We start from the raw sequence: 20,928 nt of genomic DNA, 5'->3' as shown, positions 1-20,928 counted from the left end.
AGCAATGGGACAACAAGAAACACTTGTATTCTCAGGCATTCAGCAGCCCTGTGGACACCAGCCAAAAGCCCCCAGAGTGGGCAGGGCCAGTCCCCATGGCCCAGCCCAGGGAGGCAGGGGCTGGAAGTCTGGTTTTGTCCCAGAAGGGGCCTTAGCAGGAACAAAGGCATGCGGGAGAAAGAGGGGTTACTGTTTTCGGAAAATCAGGCATTTGTTGTTGGCTGGCATGTCCACCTGGGGGAGACACTGGGGCTGAAGAAGCTGCTCCTGGTCCCGAGGGAGATTGCCTACACCCCTAGCCCTCCCCACCTACCATCCTCTCCAGGAGCAGGCCACTGGCCTGGCCCAGGTCCTCCAGGAGGGCTGTGTCCCGCAGCCCCCACTCGGGGTTCCTGCAGGGGGAAAAGAGATGAGTCATGGCCTAGGGGTCACCTAGGCCACAGGCTCTCCCAGCCAGGCCTCCACCCACCCAGCTCTGACCTGCATCTGAGGGTCAGATCAAAGTCCATGTTACTCTGGGGAGAGATCTTCCCGTTGACAGCATAGGGCTGTGGAGACAAGGGGACACAGCTCTGCCCGCTGGCCACCAACCCAGGGTCAGCCATTCCCCAGCCAGCCGCTGGGCAGATTTCCAGGCTGACACCTAGAGGATGAAAAGGACACACCTCTCCCTGCCCCCAAGAGAGGGGACGCACAGCTGAGGACCACCTGGTGAGCCAAGTGGGTGCAGGAAGACTGGCAGGTGACCAGAGGGGTGTTTGAGAGGGGAGGGCCTGGGTGGGTTTCAATGGTGACAAGTAGCTGGCACAGAGGACAACTGAAATATTGACACAGGAGGGAGGGAGTCCAGAAAGAAGGGGACAGCCGAGGCTGGCTAGGATGGTCCTGCAGGGGAGGCCCATCTCTGGCGGGAGCACTCACCCCGTAGGTGATGAGCAGCGCTTTGGGTTTGAGCAGGTGTCCTGCTGCTTTGAAGAGCCCCTGGGGAGGAAGAGCCAGCAGGGCAGTCAGGAGCTTTCCCCAGGCCCCCAAAGAGCCCTAGGCCATGGACTTGAAACTCAGCCTGACCTCGAGACCTCAGCACCCAGTCTGTAATATGGGAAAACCTAACACGCCCCTCCCTCCCAGTGCAAGGGGAGGGGTGCGCATGGCGCAGCTGGGTGGCCCCTGGGTGGCTTGCCCGCGCCCACAGACCTTGGTGCAGTTCAGGGGACTGATGTGGATCAAGTTGATGCAGAGCAGCAGGTCCAGCGACTGCGGCAGGATCCCGCCCCACTGCTGCCAATCCCAGGTCACGTCCAGGTACAGCGGGGCCTTCACATTGGACTGCCCCTGGGCCTGAATGGTGGCCGAGATGCTGTGGGAGGGCAGCCGTGGGTGGTGGTGGCCGGTGCACCCGTTTCTGACGCCTCCTGCAGCCCTGCTTGGGGGCTTAGAGGGGTCACGGTGGCGTGGGGAGTGGGGCGGCAGGACGGGGCCCAGCTCGGCCCGACCCCGCGGCCCGCCCACTTTCACGCCGCGTCCCGCTTTCCCGCCACCCCCGCACCTGTCCAGGCAACGCTGGTCCACGTCGGACGGCTGCCACTCAGCGTGAGGGAAGGCCTGCGCGAAGTGGGCCACGTGGTAGCCGGCGCCCGAGGCCACCTCGAGTACGCGGAGGCCGCGCTGGTCCGGGTCCATGTACTGCTGCAGGACACGCAGGATAGGCACCTTGTTCCGCTCGGCGGCCGCTGCCACCAGCATCTCGGCAGCGCAGCCAGCCCGCTGGGAGCGGAGGCCGCTGCCGGCCCCGCGCGGTCCGTCGGGAGCTGTAGTCCTGTGCCGCGAGGCCCGCTGGGAGCTGTAGTCCTGCGCCGCGAGGCCCACCGGGAGCTGTGGTCCGGAAGCCGTGCTGCCGCCCCAACGGACTACAATTCCCAGAAGGACGCGCTCCCCGTGTTAAAGGGCCGTGAGCCGGCAGGACCAGGACCCGGCGGCGAGCTTGAGTTGCTGGTTTACAGGTACCCCTCAGCTCAGCACCTGGTCGCCGGCCGTCCTAATGTTTTCATAGTGCTTGTCACTCTCTGAAATTGTCTCATTCGCGCTTGTGAAAATTAATAAGGGGAAACTTCATTTAAAGTGGGGTCAGGAGGCTAGAAGGGGGAGCTCCCACGCAGTTCCACTCTCCGTCAATTACAGACCCCAACAGACGTCGTCAATAGGAAAAAATTGTAAATTACAGGAAGAAATGTACATTGTATCCCAAAGAGAAATCCACGACCCCAACAGCTCAGCCAGTGAGAAACCATCACCACCCTGAACTCTTGCTTTCCTCTGATGGATTTTTGTTCAAAACAACCCTTCCTACTTTCCTCCTATAAAATAATGTTCCTCTCCTTTGTTGGACTTGCCTGTGGTCCACCATAGCGTGCAGGTCCTGAATTGCAATTCTTTGGTTTTTCCCGAATAAACTTATTTTGCTGGTAAAATAACTGGCTGTTTTATTTTCAAAGTCGACATGCTGCACTGGAATGTATGCTTCTCCCTTGTTTCTGTTTTTCTTTTTGAAATCTCTACGGTCAGTAAAAGTTAACTTTTTTGAGACGGAAAAGAGGTAAAAGGACCTGCGCCGCCCGGGAATCGAACCCGGGTCGCAAGAATGGGAATCTTGCATGATACCACTACACCAGCGGCGCTGTTAGCGTTCCAGCCTGCCTGCGAGACTTAGGAGATCGTGATGCAACCATCCCGAACCTAGAGACATAACGGCGCATGCGCTGCGCCGCTGGCAGCCAGGGAAGGAGCGCCAGCTTGGTGCGGCCCACGACAGTGGGGTCTCGCGGATCTCTTGGGCGCCCAGCGCTCGCGGGAAAGGAGTGGGGATGAGGGACGCAGGTTTGAGGACGACCTGGATTCCGGCCTGCGCCATGGAAACCATGGCAACCGTGGGCATTCTCGAGCCGATGGGGGCGGGGCCCTGGCAGGGCTCCTTAGGGGCGGGGCTGAGGAGGCGGGGCCGCTGTGTGCGCAGGGCTGTGGGTGGGCGGGGCGGCCCCCACGGTGGGCGGGGCGGCCCCCACCGTCGGGGACTGGGGCGGCCTCACGAAGAGGCCCTGTGATGCTCAGGGCTTCTCTGTGACACTGAGATGACCAGCGTCAGCCCGGAGTCCACGGATGTTATGAGGGGTCTGTGACCCGTGAATCAAGTCGGAGGCCCATTTGTTGCCCAGGGTACTTCCCCAGCTGTTAGCTTGCCCACGTGTCCTGTGTCCTAGGGGCCCTGTTCCTCAGGCAGGACTAGCTTATCTCCTTTGCTGGGCAATTTTTCACAAGTGAGACCCCTATACCTGACGTTTCTCTGGCCAGGGCTCAGAGGATGGCCCTGACACGGACTTTAGCCTGGGATTGCCATCCATGCAGGGTGGGACCAGGGCCTGGGGTGTGGGTGTGGGCAGTGGGCAGGCTGGGAGGGTAGCCTTGCAGCTTAGGGCCCAGAAGTGGTGAAGGGTTGGCTGGTCTGGACAGCACCCCGGAAAAGTTCCACTCAGTGGGCTGGCCTGCTCGCCTCTAGGCAGCCCCCTTGGCGTTCTGCCTTGTGACCACCCTCTTCCTTCAGCAGGCCTTCCCATCTCACAGCCCGAGCTTTCCTTCCCTGCCTCACCTCCTCCTGGTTTGTCGGCTGAACATTTTCTGTGTTTTGGGGTGGAGAAGAGGTGTCCCTCGATGCACATCCCTGCCCTTGACCCCCACCTGCAATGACCAGTGGACACCTGAGGTCTCACTCCCTAGGTCCCTCAACCCTCCTTGCCCGCCCAAGAGGTACCCCCGTGGCTTCACATGGGATTCCTGGGCAGGGCCACCCTGTGATATTGTCATATAAGAAGTATTTATTTGGTCTTCATCCTGGTTCCTGGCACAGAGCTCCTAAAATTCCTGGGAATTTCCTGAGTGATGTGAGAAGATCGCCTGTTGTTATTCCTAACAAGACCATTTCAGCCTGATGGGAGTTTATACTAACAGGTGACTCTGGGAGGAGGGGGCTGGTAGCCAGGGGAAGGGACCATGTGATTTGAGGGTTGGAACTTTCAGCCCCACCCCCAACCTCTGACCTCTGGGGTGGGGAGAGGCTGGAGACTGAGCTAATCACCAATGACCAACGACTTTGTCAATCATAAGGGAATCTCCATAAAAACCCAGAATGGGAGGGTCTGGAGAGCTCCTGGGGTGGTGACCGTGGGAGGTGCTGGGGGACGGCGCTCCGGGGCAGCATGGAAGCTCCGCGCCCCTCCCCACTCCTTCCCCGTGCGTCTCCTCCACCTGCTGTTCCCCAGTCCTATCCTTTATGATAAACAGTAAACAGTTATGTAAAGTGTCTCCCTGAATTCTGTGAGCCATTCTAGCAAATTATGGATCCCGAGGAGGGGGTCATGGGAACTCCTATTTACAGCCAGTCGATCAGAAGCACAGGTGACAACCTGGAATTGTGACTTTTGTCTGAAGTGGGGGTGGTCTTGTGGGCCTGAGCTCTCAGCTTGTGGGGTCTGTGCTAACTCTGGGTAGATAGTGTCAGAATTGAGTTGAATCGTAGGACACCCAGGTGATGTTTGCAGTAAACTGGAGAATTGCTTGGTGAGGAAAACCCACACATTTGGTGTCAGAGTGTTGTGAATACAGAAAAAGAAGTTTTCGGGCCGGCCCTGTGGCTTAGCGGTTAAGTGCGCGCGCTCCGCTGCTGGCGGCCTGGGCTCGGACCCAGGGCACGCACCGACCCGCCGCTTCTACGGCCATGCTGAGGCCGTGTCCCACGTACAGCGGCTGGAAGGATGTGCAGCTATGGCATACAACTATCTACTGGGGCTTTGGGGGAAAGAATAAATAAATAAAATTATTAAAAAAAAAGAGTTTTCCTTTACACACTATGTCCTGTAGGAGGGGAGGAGCCTGAGACTGACTGAGTCCTGCTTCCCCATGTCCTATGGCACTGCTTGAAGGAACTGCCCAGATGCCCAGCAGTGTCTTCTGTTTAACAGCACTGGACCTCATGTTGATATCTGCCTGCCACATCATCCGTCTGGGCTGGACGCTGTGTGAGCCGACACCTGCCCTCAGCACTCACCAAGCTCAGAGCCTGGGACAGAAGCAGCTGGACAAGATGGAGCATGGCCATTGCTGCAGTGAGATTGTGTTTGAATGCATGTGCATGCACTTGAGCTGTGTGAGCACACATTTTCTGGAAAGTCATGGATGTATGGGGACCCCCAGGGGATGCTGAACAGTAGAGCCTGTCAGTGTCCCATACCCAGGCCGAGCTCAGTGGTGACTCCCAGAGTTGTATCTCCTGAGGCTGATATCGAACCTCTTAATCTCAAATTCGTGTGTGCAATGCACAATAAGCCAATCACTGAGACACTGGTGCTTGGAGATAGAGAAAGTTTTATTATTTGAATTGACCAAAACAAGAAGGTAGAAAGATAGGTTCTCTCAACTCCACCTTAACTAAAGAAGAAAGCAGGGGGCTTTATAGAGCTAAGGGGCTTGGGAGGAGGAGTTTCAGAGAAACAAAGGGGAGATCTGTGTTTCTTTCACTCCAGATAAGCCCTTGGGCAATTTGGTGTCAAAGGCAGCTGAGGGCTGGTGTTCTGGCGGTCATAACTTCCTTGAAGGCATTCTTTTTCTTCAGCAAAACAAGCTCATAAATCCTTGTGACCCTTAAGTCACCCCTCAGGTTAAACAAGAAAACAGCAAAGTAACAAGATGAACTTCTTTTCCTCTGTGTCTGTGTTGGGAACAAGGTCAAAGAGTAATCATGTGCCTATTGAATATTTACAGTGACCCTCAGGAACTCAGCTTCAAGGCTGGATTACTGTTGGGGCTGGAAATGCCCTCTCCTGAGGCTGCATTCAGCTCCAGGTGGCCCTCTGGAGGGGTTTGTCCCCCACTGGTGGGAAGTTCCGTGGCTCAGGCCACCTTTCCAAATGAGTGTTTATTCACAAGATAAAATCTCCAGCACCCAGAGATCTCCGCCCTTCTGCCGCACAGCAACAGCACGCCTCCCTCCGGCCTTGGCCTCAGGCCTCAGCCCAAGGCCTGGATGCACTTCCTCCGAGGGAGAACCATGTCCCCCGCTGCACTGCCACCTCTGTTACCAAGCACTGGGCTCGCTCTGCTCGCTGCGACCAGAGCCAGTTAATCACAATGAGCTAGGGATGGAGAAACGAAGTTTTAATTCAATTAGCTGGCATAACCAGGAAGATGGTAGACTAATGTCTCAAAAAAACATCTTCAAGGACACATTGATTCTCCCTCTGGTGGCCAGGGCAATTTATAATAGCTACCTGAGCAAGCTCGGTAACAGTACTAAGCAGTTTTAAAACTTTAGGGCCATGTGTGACCTTCTTTTTTCCTGCTGTTAAGAGTCTTCTTTCCTTCCAGATTGTCCCGTGAGCATGAACTATAACAAAGGCATAACAGAAATATGTGTATATATTTACTCTTTTCCCTTGAGTTAGATGTAGAGCCCAAGTGAGGGCGATGATTTCTGCCTTTTGAGCTGATGTCCCTGTGGGTAGCGCTTTAGCCTCTAAAGTCTCTTGTAAAGTTATGACCACGTATCCCACGCGTCTCTTATCTTGATCCATGAAGCTATTGCCATCTGTGAAGAGTTCCAAGTCCGGTGTTTCCAGTGGACAGTCCAACAAATCAGGTCGGCTAGAATACACTGTCTCCATAACTTGTAAGCAGTCATGTTCTAAGGCTTCTGATGTCTCATTAGGGAGCAAGGTGGCTGGGTTTGGGGAGGATGATACTTGCATCCGTACATTTGGATTGTCCAAAAGCATGGTCTGGTATTTGCCCATCTGTCCTGAAGTGAGCCAGTATCCCCCTTTTTGCTTCAATAATGTGAGTACTTGATGTGGCACATATACCACGGTGGGTTGGCCCAGGGTGAATTTTTCAGCTTCCTGCAGGATGTCACAGGTAGCAGCCACTGCCCTGAGGCATGCATGGATCAGACTGTCAAAGGTGCGGGGGGGGGGGGGGGGGGGGGGGCGGGTTGCCGGCGGGGGGACTGGCTTTGACGCTTTGACAGTCTGATCCAACTGCTTGGAAAAATAAGCCTGGCCGGGGGTCGTGCCCAGTTTTTGAGTTAAAACCCCCAAGCTCTGATGATGCTGTATATTAATAATTCTTTTTCTTTTTTTTTTTTGTGGGGAGATCAGCCCTGTGCTAACATCTGCCAATCCTCCTCTTTTTTTGCTGAGGAAGACTGGCCCTGGGCTAACATCCGTGCCCATCTTCCTCCACTTTATATGGGACGCCGCCACAGCATGGCCTGACAAGCAGTGCGTTGCTAACATCTGCCAATCCTCCTCTTTTTTTGCTGAGGAAGACTGGCCCTGGGCTAACATCCGTGCCCATCTTCCTCCACTTTATATGGGACGCCGCCACAGCATGGCCTGACAAGCAGTGCGTTGGTGCGCGCCTGGGATCGGAACCGGCGAACCCCGGGCCACCGCAGTGGAACGCGTGCACTTAACCGCTTGCGCCACCGGGCAGGCCCACTATATTAATATTTCTGGATAAAATAGGAACCCTTCAATCTGAAGATTCAGTTCTTCCTAAATTTCATGAAATTGTCCTGTATTATGATTTTGAGACTTGTAAAATTTCATTTATTAGATTTTCTTCTTCAGGGACACAGTCTCTAGTAATTGCACGTATCTGACTTCTGTATTTCTTATCTTCTCTCTAATTTCTTTACTGTTTTCATTTTTTCTCTTCATTCACAGTGCTTATTCTCAGTCTTTCCTCCATGCCACTAATTTGAAATTCACCAACATCTATTTCCTAACATTTCTAATTTATTCTCAGTTCTGTATTATTTTGGATCACCATTGCTTTGCTTACCTCATCCACCTCCATTTTCTTCTCATTCTAACATTTATAGTCCTGTCTTTGAAAAATCGTTTTATAGAATTCTTGCTCTTATTAACTTACATGACTTCAGAAGAATATGGTTCTGTTTCTGGGATTATTTTCCTTCCAAATTGCATTCTTAGTTCATCTCTAGCATTATAAACCCCTTCATCCCTTTGTTTCTCTATAACTTTTCTTTTAAAAAATAACTTAGCAGAGTGGGAGAATGTAGCATGATTATACAGGTGTCATATAATTTACTTTCATTTTGTCTGTGCAATTGGACAGCTCGAATTAGCCCTTCTGTTTCATTTTCTGTGTGAATAGAATGTGAGTAAGATTTCCTTGCTACCTTTCTTGCCCTTAATTTTTACCTGTGTTTATGCTAATTAAAAATAAAGTCTAGACTGTTTTTATAATATAAATATTTGTATAGAGCAAAATTAAAATATTTTTGCTTTAAAAAAAAAACACAAAACCCAAGCTCATTCCCTGCCTTTTATGTACATGTAGGCTGAGGGGCATGTCCAAGTTAGGAAGCCTCAAGGCTGGGGCTGAAATTAACTTTGTCTTAATGGTATCAAAGGCCGCCTGACACTCCTTTGTCCATTCTAGTGGCTCCTAGTCTAGGCCTTTTAAAGCTTCACAGAGGGGTTTTACTATGAGACCATAGTTAGGAATCCAGATCCCACAGAAAGCAGCCAGGCCCAAGGATCCTCATAGCTGTTGCTGGGTGGTGGGAGGGCTCAGGCATGCTAGAGCCCCTTTTTTGGTCTGGCAGCAGTTCCCTCTGGCCTTTTGATAAGGTAAATCCTAAGTATGTAACTTTTTATTTGCATATCTCTGCTTTCTTTTGTGAGACCTTATGCCCACATTCAGCCAAATGATTTAAGGTCTTTATTGTGTTAGCCAGACACTGCTCCTAATGTGGGGCTTGCTATCAGCGAGTCATCCACATAGTGTAACTTGTAATCTTTCTCATGATTGTAAGTGGCTCAAGTCTTTAGCTAGGGCCTCCCCAAATACCATAGGGGAGTTTTTGAAGCCCTGGGGGAGCAGTGTCCAATGATATTGTTGAGTGGTCTGTCTGGGTCACACCATTCAAAGGCAAAAAGTTGTTGTGATTCTTCTGTGAGCAGTGTGCAGAAGAATGCATCCTCTAAGTCCAAAACTGAAAACCAGCCGTATTCACCCAGAATGTTGGTCAGCAAGGTATTGGGGCTGGGCACCACAAGGTGCAGATTCTGAACCACCTCATTTATGGCATGAAGGTCCTGAACAAACTGATATTCCTCTGAATTGGGTTTTTTTGTGTGTTTATTTTTGACCGGGAGAATAGGAGTATTATATGGTGACTGGCCAGGTCTCATTAATCCTGCCGCCAGGAATTTCTGCAGCACTGGCTGAATGCCATTCTGAGCCTCCTGTTTTAGTAGATACTGTTTTAGGCTAGGCTTTATCTTTTGGGTTTTCAAGGGTGTATGTATTGCCTGGACATTCTTTGCTTTCCCAGGCGTCCCTTCTGCCCACACATCTAGTCTTACCTCCTTGAGCATCTCCGGTGGCAGCGTGTGCGGCGGTGGTGTTTAAACACCTAGCAGGGCCATCTGGAGCTGTAAAAATTGTTCTGGCAGCACTTGCTCCTCTAGCTGGTCTGGAGCAAAAGTCACTTGAGCACTCAGTTTACATAGAAGGTTTCATCCCAGGAGGAGAACAGGCATTCAGGATAATATAAAATTTTTCCAATTAAAAAGATCCACACTAGAGAAAGGAGACTGTAAATGAAGCCAGCCAGTTTCCCTTGTCCATTTATGCCTATGGGATATTGTCACAGTGGAAATTGCCGCTCTCCGGGAAGGGCCCCAAAGGAATTGTGTCCCTTGCCAGGTTCGAGAAGGAGAGAGTCCCTCTCTTAGACCTGGCAATCCTTCAGGCATTTTTTTTTTTTCCTGAGGAAGACGGGCCCTGAGCTAACATCTATTGCCAATCCTCCTCCTTTTTTTTTTTTTCCCCTTTTTCTCCCCAAAGCCCCAGTAGATAGTTGTGTGTCATAGTTGCACATCCTTCCAGCCGCTGTATGTGGGACGTGGCCTCAGCATGGCCAGAGAAGTGGTGCGTCTCAGTGCGTGCCCAGGATCCAAACCCGGGCCGCCAGGAGCGGAGTGTGCGCACTTAACCGCTAAGCCATGGGGTCGGCCCCTTCAGGCATTTTCCCCTGGACAAGCAGTAAGCCGGGCAAAAGGGAGGAGGACGAGGAGGAGGAGGAGGAAGAGCCGGGGGAATCCTGGGTCCATTGTCCCCCGTTCCCTGATCTAGATATAGCAGCATAAAGGCTTAAACTTAGGGAATTTTATTTTCCTTTCTTTCCTTCTTGTAGAACAATTCTAGCTGCAAGATCATGTCATAACTGAGTGACCTGTTTGGGGGCCACTTTTCTCCTGAGCCCAGTGTATACTGGGGCCAGGCTACCTTACAGTAAAAGATCATCCTTTCCTTTGTCATGGGCTCATAGCTGAAATCAGCCCATTTGGCCAGCATGCATCCTAGTGGGCCCCTTCTTTGGAACAGATGGAGTGGTGCCAATGGTGATAAAGTTTGTGTTTGACAATTAATGGACCGGGAAGAGGGTGCAGGGCTTGACTCCAGGCATCCAGATAACTATGGGACTTATCCAAATCCCACTCCACCCAAGCATACAGTTCTCACACCAGTGCTAAACAAGCCAGAGGCAAGAGGTAAGATCTAATTTCCCAACGCCAGTGTAGGAAGTCAGGTGCCTGGCAGAAAGTTTCTATTTTGCAGGAAGTCCAAGTCCAGCTTACTTTAAGCCCAAGCCTAACTTCCACACAATGACAGCAAAGAAGGTGCCAGACCAGATAGACAAAGAGGGGGAAAAGATGGTTGGGCTATGCTCTCACAGCTTCTGCCCGAGAGTTAACACACAGACAGCAGTGACTACATTGAGGGATACAATTCCGGCTTGACACTTGACAGAAAAGGTTGCAAACTTTACCTCCCCACAGATGATGTCACAAGCACTGGAAGTATGCTGTGGATTCTGACACAGAGAAAAACTGGCACACAGACCGGTGGAACAACACACACACTCAGGAGAACAGACCATACAGGTGTGTGCACCACAGAAAAACCAGAGACCAGTACTAGGCAGTCTGTACTTTATTTTATCCCTAAACAACAGCGCCTAAACCAGATGGACCTTGGCCTGCCCAAGGCCCCCAAACAAGAAAAAAGGAATATCGTACCCGGGAGGTGCACTCCGGACGACTCAGCTAGCTGCAGACGCAAGCTCGTCAGCTTACGATCCAGTCCCTTGTTTCCGGGTCACTGAAGCGTTAGAGGCAGTCGGCAAGCGAGGAAGCCAACAGGGGAATTCCCCGGGCGGGGGGAAAAAAGAAAAAGAAGAAAACAACGCCACCAGCAGCCTCGGGGAAAAATCCCATTACAGCTTCATCCAAGTCGACTAGCCATGGGGAGAGGCTTGGGTCCCATCTGGGTCACCAGAATTTGTTACTGAGCAATGGGCTCACTCTGCTCGCTGTGATCAGAGCCAATTAACCACAAGGAGTTAGGGATCGAGAAACAAAGTTTTAATTCGATTAGCCAGCATAACCAGGAAGATGGTAATGTCTCAAAAAACCATCTTCAAGGATTACAGATCTTGAGGCAGTTATATAAGGAAGATGGGCAGTGAGGAGGGGGTCCAGGGATGTTGGTCTCCAGGCGTGACGGGCTCCAGGCATCCCGTTGTTCCATTCTTCTGTCAGCTGTGATGGATACCTTGTAGGTGTATTTCCCACCTGTGGCCAGCCCGTTCCTGGAGAGAAACTCATAGAACAAAGTTTTTACCTTATCAAGCTATCAGGGAGTGCATACCTAAACAGAGGCCATAAATCAGGAGAGCATGTGAATTTTCTGGAGTACGTGCAGAACAGCGAATAGTCACACAGAGGAGGGACTGGGGCCATTTAATGTAACAAAATGGCCTCACTTATGCTTATTTACACCTCCAGGGGACCGGCTGCCCCCCAAACCCCCAGCCCTCACTGCCTGTCTCGGGGCCCAGCCCACAGGAGGTGCACAGGAAATGCCTGGTGAGTGAGGGGCTCCCAGGCAAGGGCCCCATTCCCCGAAGTCAGGCTCGTCCACAAGGGGGCTGTGGAGCCAAGCCTCCCTGAGTGCTGGCCCCATGACGTCCAGAGCCAACGGCAGGGTCCAGCTTGTGTCCCAGGGTCCCGTGCCCTGGGTGCTTCCCCTCCCTTGCCGTCACCTGCCACCACTTCCTTGGTACATGAGTTTCCCAGAGGTGCTGGGACAAATTACCCTGAAACTGGGTGGTTTAAAACAACACTTTATTTTCTCACAGTTCTGGAGGCCAGAAGTCCAAAAGAAAGGTTTCAGCTCCCTCCAAAGTCCCTACAAGAGGATCCTTCCTCACCACTTCAGCTTCTGGGGTCTCCAGGCGTTCCTGGGCTTGCGGCCACCTCCCTCAAGTCTCTGCCTCTGTCTTCATGTGGCCTTCTCCATGTCTCTCTGCGCCCACATCTCCCTCTTTTTTCTCCTACAAGGAGACTCCTCATTGGATTTAGGGCTCACCCTAACCCAGGTGACCTCATCTCGAAATCCTTGCCTTAACTGTATGTGCAAATAGGGTCCTGTGCTGAAGTTCCGGGTGCATGTAGCTTTTGGGGCCACCATACAACCCCCTGCACTTGGGTTTGGGAAGGGGTCGAGCAATCCCCAGAAGCTGGGTGGCAAGTACGAGAGCATCCAGCCAGAGCCTCTTCCAGGGTCTACTGGTCACCCCTCCATTGGCAGAAGCCCATCCTCCAGTCCCGGTTTGTGAGGGCATGGATTTCAGATCTGGAAAATGACTGAGCATGACTGGAAACTTAAACTTCTTTCTCCTTTTACATAAAATGTTAGTATTGTCTTTAGAGCTTTTTAAAAGAGAAAAATAGCACTTGTTTTTATGAGAATGAGTGGGGCCCATGAGATAAGGCCATTTCTTACCTTGACAACTATTTCTTCTGCATGCTGGGTGAGGTCCCTCCTTCCTGTCCAACTGTCCCCGTCTCCAAATCCAGGACCACAGGGAATGTTGCTGGCTGCAAAATGCTGCCTGCGGGGCTTCGCAGGCTGACCCCCATCACAGACAGCATACTCCACGGAAAGGCCAGCGAGGCCAGGGGACAGAACCTTGAGCTCGCTGGGAGCTGCTGTCCTGCGCCAGGCTGGCTGGGGTTCCCGGTCGACCAGGAGAGCCAGGCTGAGCTCCTGGTGGCAGATCATCAAGACCCTGACCTCTCAGGGGCTCTGGCCAGGCCCTCCCCACATCCCAGAGATGCCAGGCTCCGTCCCCAGGCCAAGGTGGGTCTGGTGCTCATAACTGGGTCCCGGGAGCAGTGAGGCTGGGAAGGGCCCTCTGGGGCACACGCCAGGGACTTCGCTGCCTGCCCCTCACAACCTTCCTCTTCCCTCAGCCCCTCCCTGCTCCCTTAGCGCACCTCTTGGGGATCACTGGGCTCTCTCACCCCCCACCCCACCTGCCCCCAGCTTGTCCTGCACCCCCGCCCTCCCACCTGTCAGGACCACTCATGTGCAGCTGTTCCTACCCAGGACCCCTTCTGAGGGCTCGGGACCCAAACTTTGACCTCAAACAAGGCCTGTGGGCAGGACCTGGATATCAGGGCCTCGTAAGGCCTTGACCATCAGAGGGCTTAAGGAAAGGCTGGGCCCTTCTGCCCATTGTCCACACTGGCCTGAAAGGGATGCCTGGGCGAAGGAGCTCTCAGAGGGCTTGCGTCAGCTTGAGGGGGAACGTGCGCTCCCCCACTCCAGGGCCTTGCTCCCTCTGCTGGGAACACCACCCTCCCAGACCCCTTACCCTGTGATGTCTCCCCAGTGCATGAGTGAGCCACGTGCTCAAGGCCACCAGAGAGGCCAGGGCAGCCAGCACAGATGACGCAGGACCAGGCCGGCCTTGACGCCGCTGGGGGAAGGGACAAGGGATGGCATTCCAGGGATGGAAGGAGGGGCCAGCTGGCTAGTGAGGGTCTTAGGGGGTGGCATGCTCAGGCCTGGACTCCCTGGACATACTCTTGCCTGGGGGGGCAGGGCTCACCAGCTGCCCCCCTCCCCTCTCAGGGTCACAGGCCTATCCCAGCCCAGCCTGGCCCTGCAGAGGAGGCAGCTGACGAGGGAGCCCTTGTTTTTCAGCCCCGCTTAGGAAAGGATGCAAAGCCAAGGGGCTGTAGGGAGACACACTAGAGGAAGGCCAGCCCAGCAACCCTGGGACCCGAGCTTCCCTGCGAGTCCCCGAGCAGGCCCGGTTACCCGCACCAGCCATACAGGCGCATGGGGTAGTCAGGAGGGAAGCAGCCAGCACAGAGCTTGTGGGGTGGGGGTCCTCCTGCTGGTCAACCCCCCTCCCCCACTGCTCTCCATGTTGTGCACCCTGCTTGTCTGGAGGTTAGACAAGACAGACTCGCTCCGCCCTGCCCTGGCCTCTCAGCCCTGCCTGGGTGGGAGGCGTCAGGCCCGCTCCAAAGGTGGGGTCTGGGGGAGCTGGGCTGGGTTTGCTCAGGAGCCCACTGGGCCACTGTGCTGAGGCCAAACTCCCTTGCCCCTGGGGCAGCGGCTGCCCGGCTGAGAAAAGGCCCTACTGGACACCACAGGCTCTGGTGCCAGCCAGACCGAGCCTCCTCAAACATTTGTGGGAGCAGTGCAGGAGCCCCGAGGGCCCAAGGTGGCTGCACAAGCCTCAGGGTGGGTTTCATGGTCCCTAGACAGCCCCTGGCAGTTTGTTTTCTCGAGTGGGGGGAAGTTAAGGATTGAACCCAACCAAATGCAGGAGGACAGGGCCTCCTGCTGAGTCCCCAAACCCACCAGCGCTGTGGTCCCCATGCCCCACCTGGGCTGCTGTGGAGACACCCTGTAGGTAAAGCCCACCTGGAAAGGGCTGCCTGGGGATTAGGGCGCCCCGCTCTGGGCAGGCCTGGTTCCTGGGCCCCCAGGCTCCCTGGAGGTCACAGATGGCCCTTGAGGCACTGTCACTACAGGCAGACCCCACTGCCTTGGGGGCGTTACTGCCCTCTCCTTCGCAGGATGACACAGGCAAGGACGCCTCTGCCACTTCTCTCCCAGGATCCCGCCCCACGCTACTCCTGGATTGTTAAGTGGGTGGCTGCCTCCTTCATGGAGCTGGGGTGCACCTAGGCACGGAGGCTGAGACCCAGAGCAGAATGCTCCTGTCTCCAGGGTGGAAGGGAGATTTCCACTTCGTCTCTGCCCATACCCAGGGGGCCGACCCCCATTTTCTCGTCTCTGCTCCTCTCTGTACCAACACCCAGGCCGAGAGTGCCCCCTCACACTGGCCCAGGCCCACGAAGTCACCTTGGCTGAGGCTCCCCGACCTGAGTGGCACAGCCTTGCTTCCAGGGTCCACAAAGAGCACCCCCAGCGCCTGTCAAGGGCAGGAGCGTCGGCTCCTTGGACACTATCGCTGACCCCGCAGGGGCCGGGGGGCCCTGTGGTTCACCTGGCCTCCAGGCGGCAAACCGGCGTCCCAGGCTCCAGGTCCCTCCCAGCGCCTTCGCCTTGGGCCGTGTGGGCGGGGCGCTGGTTGCGGCCCGTTTCTCAAAGGGCCGAGCGCCGCCTCCCCGCGTGCCCCCGGGCCAGCCGAGCCGCGCGGGCCCTTTAAGGGCCGGGGGCGTGTGGCGGGCCCGCCCTCTCCCCGCCGCGCCCGGCCGCCCGTTAAAGGGGCCGCGCCCTCGGCGCCCGCCAAGTGCGCGCCGGGCGGAGGGCGCGGGATCTGGCCGCGGGCCGCGCACGGGCAGGCCCCTCCGCACCATGTACACCATCACCAAGGGGCCCAGCAAGCTGGTCGCGCAGCGCCGCACAGGTGCGCGGGGCGGCAGCGGGCAGGGCCGGGGGGTTCTGGACGCCGTGGCCGCCCCGGGGGTCTGCACGCAGCTGACGCACCCTTTGGTGCCCGCAGGTCCCACGCAGCAGCAGGTGGAGAGCAGGCTCGGCGAGCTCCTGAAATGCCGGCAGCCCGCGCCGCCCACCCCGCCGCCCCCGCGGGCGCAGCCGCCCGGACCCTGGCCCCTGTCGAGGTGAGACGTCCGGCCCCAGCCGGAGCCCGGCACCCCCTCCCCCGCCGGCCGCCGCGGGGCCCGGAGGGTGACCTTGGGGAAAGGTTAGCGGAGCCCAGGCCACGTGCGCGGGGCGGGGCGGGGCGCGCGGGGGGCGGGACGGGGAGGGGGCGCGCCGACTCCGCCCAGGCCGAGCGGCTGTTCTGGCCCCCGCACCTCTGCGCTTCCGCCTCACCTGGCACCTGGCTGGGCCAGACGTTTGTGGACCGCCTCCTGCCTCCCGGCCCCGGGGGACCTGGGGGACCCCGAGTAGGGAGAAAGCGGACAGCTCCTGAGTCGGAGGGGCTCCGGGCGGCTGAGTCAGATGCCCCGGGCGACCTTGGGCTGCGAGGCCAAGGTTTGAGGCGAGCCGCCCGGCCTCGCCCTCCCGGTCCTTGCGGCGTGCGCTGGGGGAGAGGTGCACGTGGTTCCCTCCGGCCCTGCCAGGCCGCTGCCCTCTCTGCCCTTCACCCCAGACACCCTGGCTGGGCGCTGGAGGCCCCCAAGATGCTCGCGGCTCCTGGAGCCTCTAGTTTCCTGACCAGCGGTTGTGTCTGTGCCCGAGAGTCTGAGGCCACAGGAGGCTTGTGCAGCCGACACATCACCCCCCAGGGCTGAACTTTTTACTCTTTTGGCTCAGGGCCTCCGCCTTCGGTTTCACTCATTGTCTTCATTTCCTGGAGTCTGGGCTGTGCCTAGGCTGTGCAGGGGGGCGGCAGACTGGGTCCCCTGAGGCAGCGCTGAGGGCCTCAGGAGGGGGGAGGGGGAGGGGGGTTTCCCAAGTTGAGGACGACAGCCTCCACGGTTGGTCAAGAGGTCGAGGGCAGTGTGCTGCAGGGCCCCCAGCCTGCCCCTCCCCCTCAGTTACAGGCCCCGGTGCCACAGATGGGGCAGCCTGTGGGGACCCTTCTGGGCTGAGGCCCTTTCCAAGCCCTTTCCTGCTGGGGGCATATTGACCCTGTGGGGTGGGACCCTAGTGAAGAAGAGGGTCTAGGCCAGCCACAGGTGCCTTCTGGGGAGGGAGGTGAGCAGGGCCTGAGGGGCTCCTCCTCGGGACCCAGGCTGTGCTGTGACACTGCCTTGTGATATCGGCCTTGGTCCTCACAGCCACCCTACCTCCTGGAGGAGGAAATGAGGCATAGGTGTGTAGACACCACTGGTCACCCAGGCAGGGAGCCCCCCCTCCTTACCTGGAGAAACCCATCACCTTCCTCTCCATGGCCCTGATGCTGGGGAAGGCAGGGTGTGTCTGTGGCAGGGTTGAGGATGCTGGGGAAGGAGATGGGAAAGACAGCGTAGAGCCCTTAAACCTCCCTCCCCCCCACCAAGGCCTCACATCTGTCCTCAGCCTGCCCTGTGTCCCCCCCCACACTCCCCCACCCCCCATTCCTGTGTGCTGCTGTGTCTTGCTGGGTGCAGGGAGTGATGAGCAGGCAAAGTGTGTGCTGGCCTTGCTGTCCCCCTTCCCTCTGAGGTCACTGCTCCTTCCCTGAGCTGCCCCCTCCCAGTCCCAGCAGCCAGGGGGTCCCCCCCGAGGAGCCCCTAGCCCAGCTCCTGCACCTTTTCAGGGGCACCCTCTCAAGTCACTCCATCGAGACTTCCTGCCACCTTCTCTGCTTTCTCCGCTGCAGTGCCCTTCTGAGAGGGCCACTGGTCAGCCCCCATGCCTGGTGCCGAAAAATGCTCAATGTGTCTGACTGGCTAAACCAGCAGGCTTGGGTTCTGGCCCAGCATGGGTCTGGGCACTGCCCATGGCCATGAACAGGCCATACGGGTCTGCGCCTCTGAAGAGCTCTCTCTTCGGGAGAGAGAATATGGGATATATGAGGCAATGTCAGCTGTTGGGGGAAGATACAGTGGGGCATGTGACTGACCACCTGACGGCGCAGGGGTAGACGGCAGGCCGGTGGCCGGGATGTGGCTTGGGAGCTGTACTCAGTTGTGGGCTTTGGGGTCAGACAGGCCTGCAGTTAACTCCTGACGCTGCCACTCACTCTCGGCGTGTGACCTTGGACAGGTCACTTCCCTCTTGAGCCCAGGTTTCTGGGCTGAAAAGGGGTGGGTGGTCTACGTGGGGGGTTGTGGAGGGGATTAAGCCAGAGGATGCCTTGTGTCGCACTGAGCAGGGACTTGGGTGCCGTGGACTGGAGCTTGCCTGCAGGTCAGCTGGTCAGCGTCCCTGGGAGTGGGCACAGGGTGGCCTTCGTCCACAGGTGCACGTGGGAGCCTGTGCCCTTTCCCCCAGAGGGCCTGCGGAGCAGTCTTATGTAACCATAACTGCCAGCAGGGGGCAGGGGGCGGGCAGGACGGAAGGGCAGGCCAGCACCTGCCTGCTGGGGCCCCTTCTCGGCCCCGCCAGGCCACTGCCTTAGTCCCTGTGATTCACAGCCCTTGGCTGCAATTCCCTTTTTTTTTTTCCTTCTGCAACATCCAGTGTCCAAACTTTCCTAGAGTTTGCAGCCTCGCAGGGGCGGGGGTGGCAGGCGAGGGGGCTGTCCAAGTAGAGGACAAACCTTCACACCCTCTGGTGTGTGCAGCTCAGGCCTGGGAGGAGCCCCACCTCTCTAGATTCTCTGTGGCCACCAGACCCTGCCGGCCTGGAGCTGGCGGGACTGGTACCCCTCAAGACGCTCCTCTTTATTTTAGTGCCCTTCTCAGCCGAGGAGGAACCCCGAGTGACAGTGGGGCACCTGAGCCCAGGATGGCGAGCAGGCCGGCGGGACCGCGGGTGCCTGGCGGAGTGGCACGTGCAGCCCAGGACTCCCGGCTCCCACCTCCTGCTGTAGGTGCGGCCCTGCTCCCTCCACGGCCCCGTCCCAGGCTTCGTGTGCACAGGGCTGGGCCAGCTGGCCGGGACGGGCCCAGCAGCCCCCTGGACATCGAGTGCCCACCAGGCTGAGCTCCAGCACCCAGCGGCCGCCCCTTCACTCAGCATCCCCGCCCCTGTGGGCAAGAGCATTACCGCCCATCTGGGGCCTGCAGGGATGGCTGGGGTTGCAGTCACACCCGCCCCACTCAGGATGGCCCACCCACACTCAGCGCTGTTTGGCCAGACCAGACCTTGGGGCTCATCGCCACGGGGCGTGGGGCAGCTGGGGAGAGGGAAGGGCAGAGGCCGCCCAGCTCTTGCTTGGGTCTTTCCTCCCACACACTGGGGCTGTCGGCGAGATGGAAAGGCTTTTGCAGGGGAGAAGGTGGCCGAGAACGGCGCCCGGCGAGTGGGGTGGGATAGAGTGATCTCATGGCGTCGGTCAGGACGCGCCCCACCTGCTGGAGGCCTGGTCAGTGTAGGGGAGGTGGGAGACAGGTGGCAGTAGGGGTGCTCGAGAGACCCTTGGAGGGGCACCTGTGTGCCTGGACCATGGAGCTCTGCGGGGGATCTGGGACCCAGAGAGCTGGGGGCCTCTCCGGCCTACAGTCATGGGCCTGCCTCAGGGCTGGGGGCTGCAGGTGTGAGCTGAGCTGCCGGGGGCTCAGGACTGCCAGAGAGAGACCTCACCCGCTGGCTGCAGCACCCAGCTGCCCTGCGGTTTGGGGAAGTGTCCAGGCTGGGCCTGGCCTGGGGACGGCGGGTGTGGCCTGAGGCTGCTCCTGGAGCTTTGCCAGGCAGTACCTGGGCTTGGGACCGTTGCTGACTGTCTCCTCCCCATTCCCACAGTCCAGGGCCGAGGCTCGTGTTCAATCGGGTGAATGGCCGGCGCCCCCCCGCCACATCCCCATCCCTCGAGGGGACCCCGGAGATCTACACGCTGGCACACGAGGAGAACGTCCGATTTGTGTCCGAAGGTAGTGTTGAGGCCCGAGGGTGCAGCCTGGACCACTGGTCCTCTTCTGACTGTAACCTGACTCACGGTGGACAGAAGGCTGGGTTCTGCCTGGGTGTCCTGTGACCAGCCAGCAGGCTGCCTGCTCCCAGCTCTGGGCTGGGGTCCAGATAGCTACTAGGCCCTGGGGTGGGGTCCAGGGTGCCAGGGCCCTGGCTCAGCCTGATCGCCCTCTCCCCACAGCCTGGCAGCAAGTGGTGCAGCAGCTGGGTGGTGGCCCAGCCGGTGAGAGTGGGCCCCGGCCTGTGCAGTACGTGGAGAGGACCCCCAACCCGCGGCTACAGAGTGAGCCCCCTGCCCTGCACTCAGGGAGTTCCCTCCACTCCCTCCGACCCTGAGCTGGGCCCTGCCAGATTTTAACCCCAGGGGACTGGGGATGGGACAAACCTGACCCGCTTCTTCCCAGCGCCGGCTACATTTGGGGTCCAGGTGAGGGGCTGGTGGTCAGCTGGAGGGGAGAGGCGCTGACCTGTCTGGGAGGTGGCTTCACTGCCCAGCTTTTTGCTCTGCCCACAGACTTCGTGCCCATTGACCTGGACGAGTGGTGGGCACAGCAGTTCCTGGCCAGAATCACTAACTGCTCCTAGCCGCCACCTCGGGGGCAATACTGTTGCTGCAGGGCCTGGCCCCGCCCCACATGGACCCTCTGCCAGGAGAGGACCACGGTGCCCTGTCCACCCGCCGCCGCAGGCTGTGCTTCACCCTGGGCCTGGCCGGGCGCCAGCCACACCTGAAGTGCCAGCATTTGGACTTTTGCACCTGCTGACCCCTCGGCCCAGCTGTCCCAGGCTGCCAGGGGTGAACCTGTGTGACCTCAATCCTGCTCAATGTGCCCCAGGACCGCCCCTGGAGCTGGCAGGGAGGAGCTGCAGGATAATAAAGTCGAGAAACTGCCCTTTTGGAGCGTCCTTTACTTGTGTGGGGGGTGGGGGATCCTGTGTCCCAGCGCCAGGCCCAGCCCCACTTCCCCTTGTAGCCCCATCCCCCCACAGCTGCAGCTCTGCCCAGATCTGGCCCTCAGCCTCCTGCACAGCTGCCCTCCTGTGTTCTCCTGA

The 20,928-nt window shown here is 57.4% G+C and overlaps 2 protein-coding genes, 1 long non-coding RNA gene and 1 other non-coding gene across 7 annotated transcripts; 2 read left to right on the top strand and 2 right to left on the bottom strand.

The window, feature by feature from the left end:
• Window positions 1–3: 3 nt before the first annotated feature.
• On the bottom strand, window positions 4–1,781 carry METTL26 (methyltransferase like 26). Of its 2 annotated transcripts, none has more exons than XM_058570471.1 (6): window positions 1,547–1,781; window positions 1,195–1,420; window positions 922–981; window positions 481–548; window positions 314–392; window positions 4–234 (listed from the first exon to the last, which is right to left on the bottom strand). In XM_058570471.1, the coding sequence occupies exons 1-6, from the start codon at window positions 1,741–1,743 to the stop codon at window positions 187–189; spliced, it is 678 nt and encodes a 225-aa protein (XP_058426454.1). In that variant the 5' UTR covers window positions 1,744–1,781; the 3' UTR covers window positions 4–186. The 2 variants fall into 2 exon arrangements, with proteins under 2 accessions (XP_058426454.1, XP_058426455.1); XM_058570472.1 differs by having other exon boundaries at window positions 1,195–1,357; window positions 1,547–1,780.
• Window positions 1,782–2,604: 823 nt separating this feature from the next.
• On the bottom strand, window positions 2,605–2,675 carry TRNAG-CCC (transfer RNA glycine (anticodon CCC)). The gene has a single exon. It is a non-coding gene; the product is annotated as a tRNA-Gly (tRNA).
• A 401-nt stretch (window positions 2,676–3,076) lies between these two features.
• Window positions 3,077–12,927, top strand: LOC131422855 (uncharacterized). Of its 2 annotated transcripts, XR_009224149.1 has the most exons (5): window positions 3,077–3,210; window positions 3,899–3,999; window positions 4,909–5,153; window positions 10,920–12,008; window positions 12,281–12,927. It is a non-coding gene; the product is annotated as an uncharacterized LOC131422855 (long non-coding RNA). The 2 variants fall into 2 exon arrangements; XR_009224148.1 differs by lacking the exons at window positions 10,920–12,008; window positions 12,281–12,927 and having other exon boundaries at window positions 4,909–6,995.
• A 2,764-nt stretch (window positions 12,928–15,691) lies between these two features.
• Window positions 15,692–20,801, top strand: MCRIP2 (MAPK regulated corepressor interacting protein 2). Of its 2 annotated transcripts, XM_058570467.1 has the most exons (5): window positions 15,695–15,817; window positions 15,914–16,031; window positions 19,708–19,835; window positions 20,057–20,158; window positions 20,390–20,801. In XM_058570467.1, the coding sequence occupies exons 1-5, from the start codon at window positions 15,766–15,768 to the stop codon at window positions 20,458–20,460; spliced, it is 471 nt and encodes a 156-aa protein (XP_058426450.1). In that variant the 5' UTR covers window positions 15,695–15,765; the 3' UTR covers window positions 20,461–20,801. The 2 variants fall into 2 exon arrangements, with proteins under 2 accessions (XP_058426452.1, XP_058426450.1); XM_058570469.1 differs by lacking the exon at window positions 20,057–20,158 and having other exon boundaries at window positions 15,692–15,817.
• The last annotated feature ends 127 nt before the right edge of the window (window positions 20,802–20,928 follow it).

This window comes from Diceros bicornis, chromosome 26 (genome assembly GCF_020826845.1).
Source record: "Diceros bicornis minor isolate mBicDic1 chromosome 26, mDicBic1.mat.cur, whole genome shotgun sequence".
In the NCBI taxonomy this organism is placed as follows: Eukaryota; Metazoa; Chordata; class Mammalia; order Perissodactyla; family Rhinocerotidae; genus Diceros; species Diceros bicornis.
Note: the sequence above shows the minus strand (reverse complement) of the source record. Positions and strands in the feature narration are given on the sequence as shown.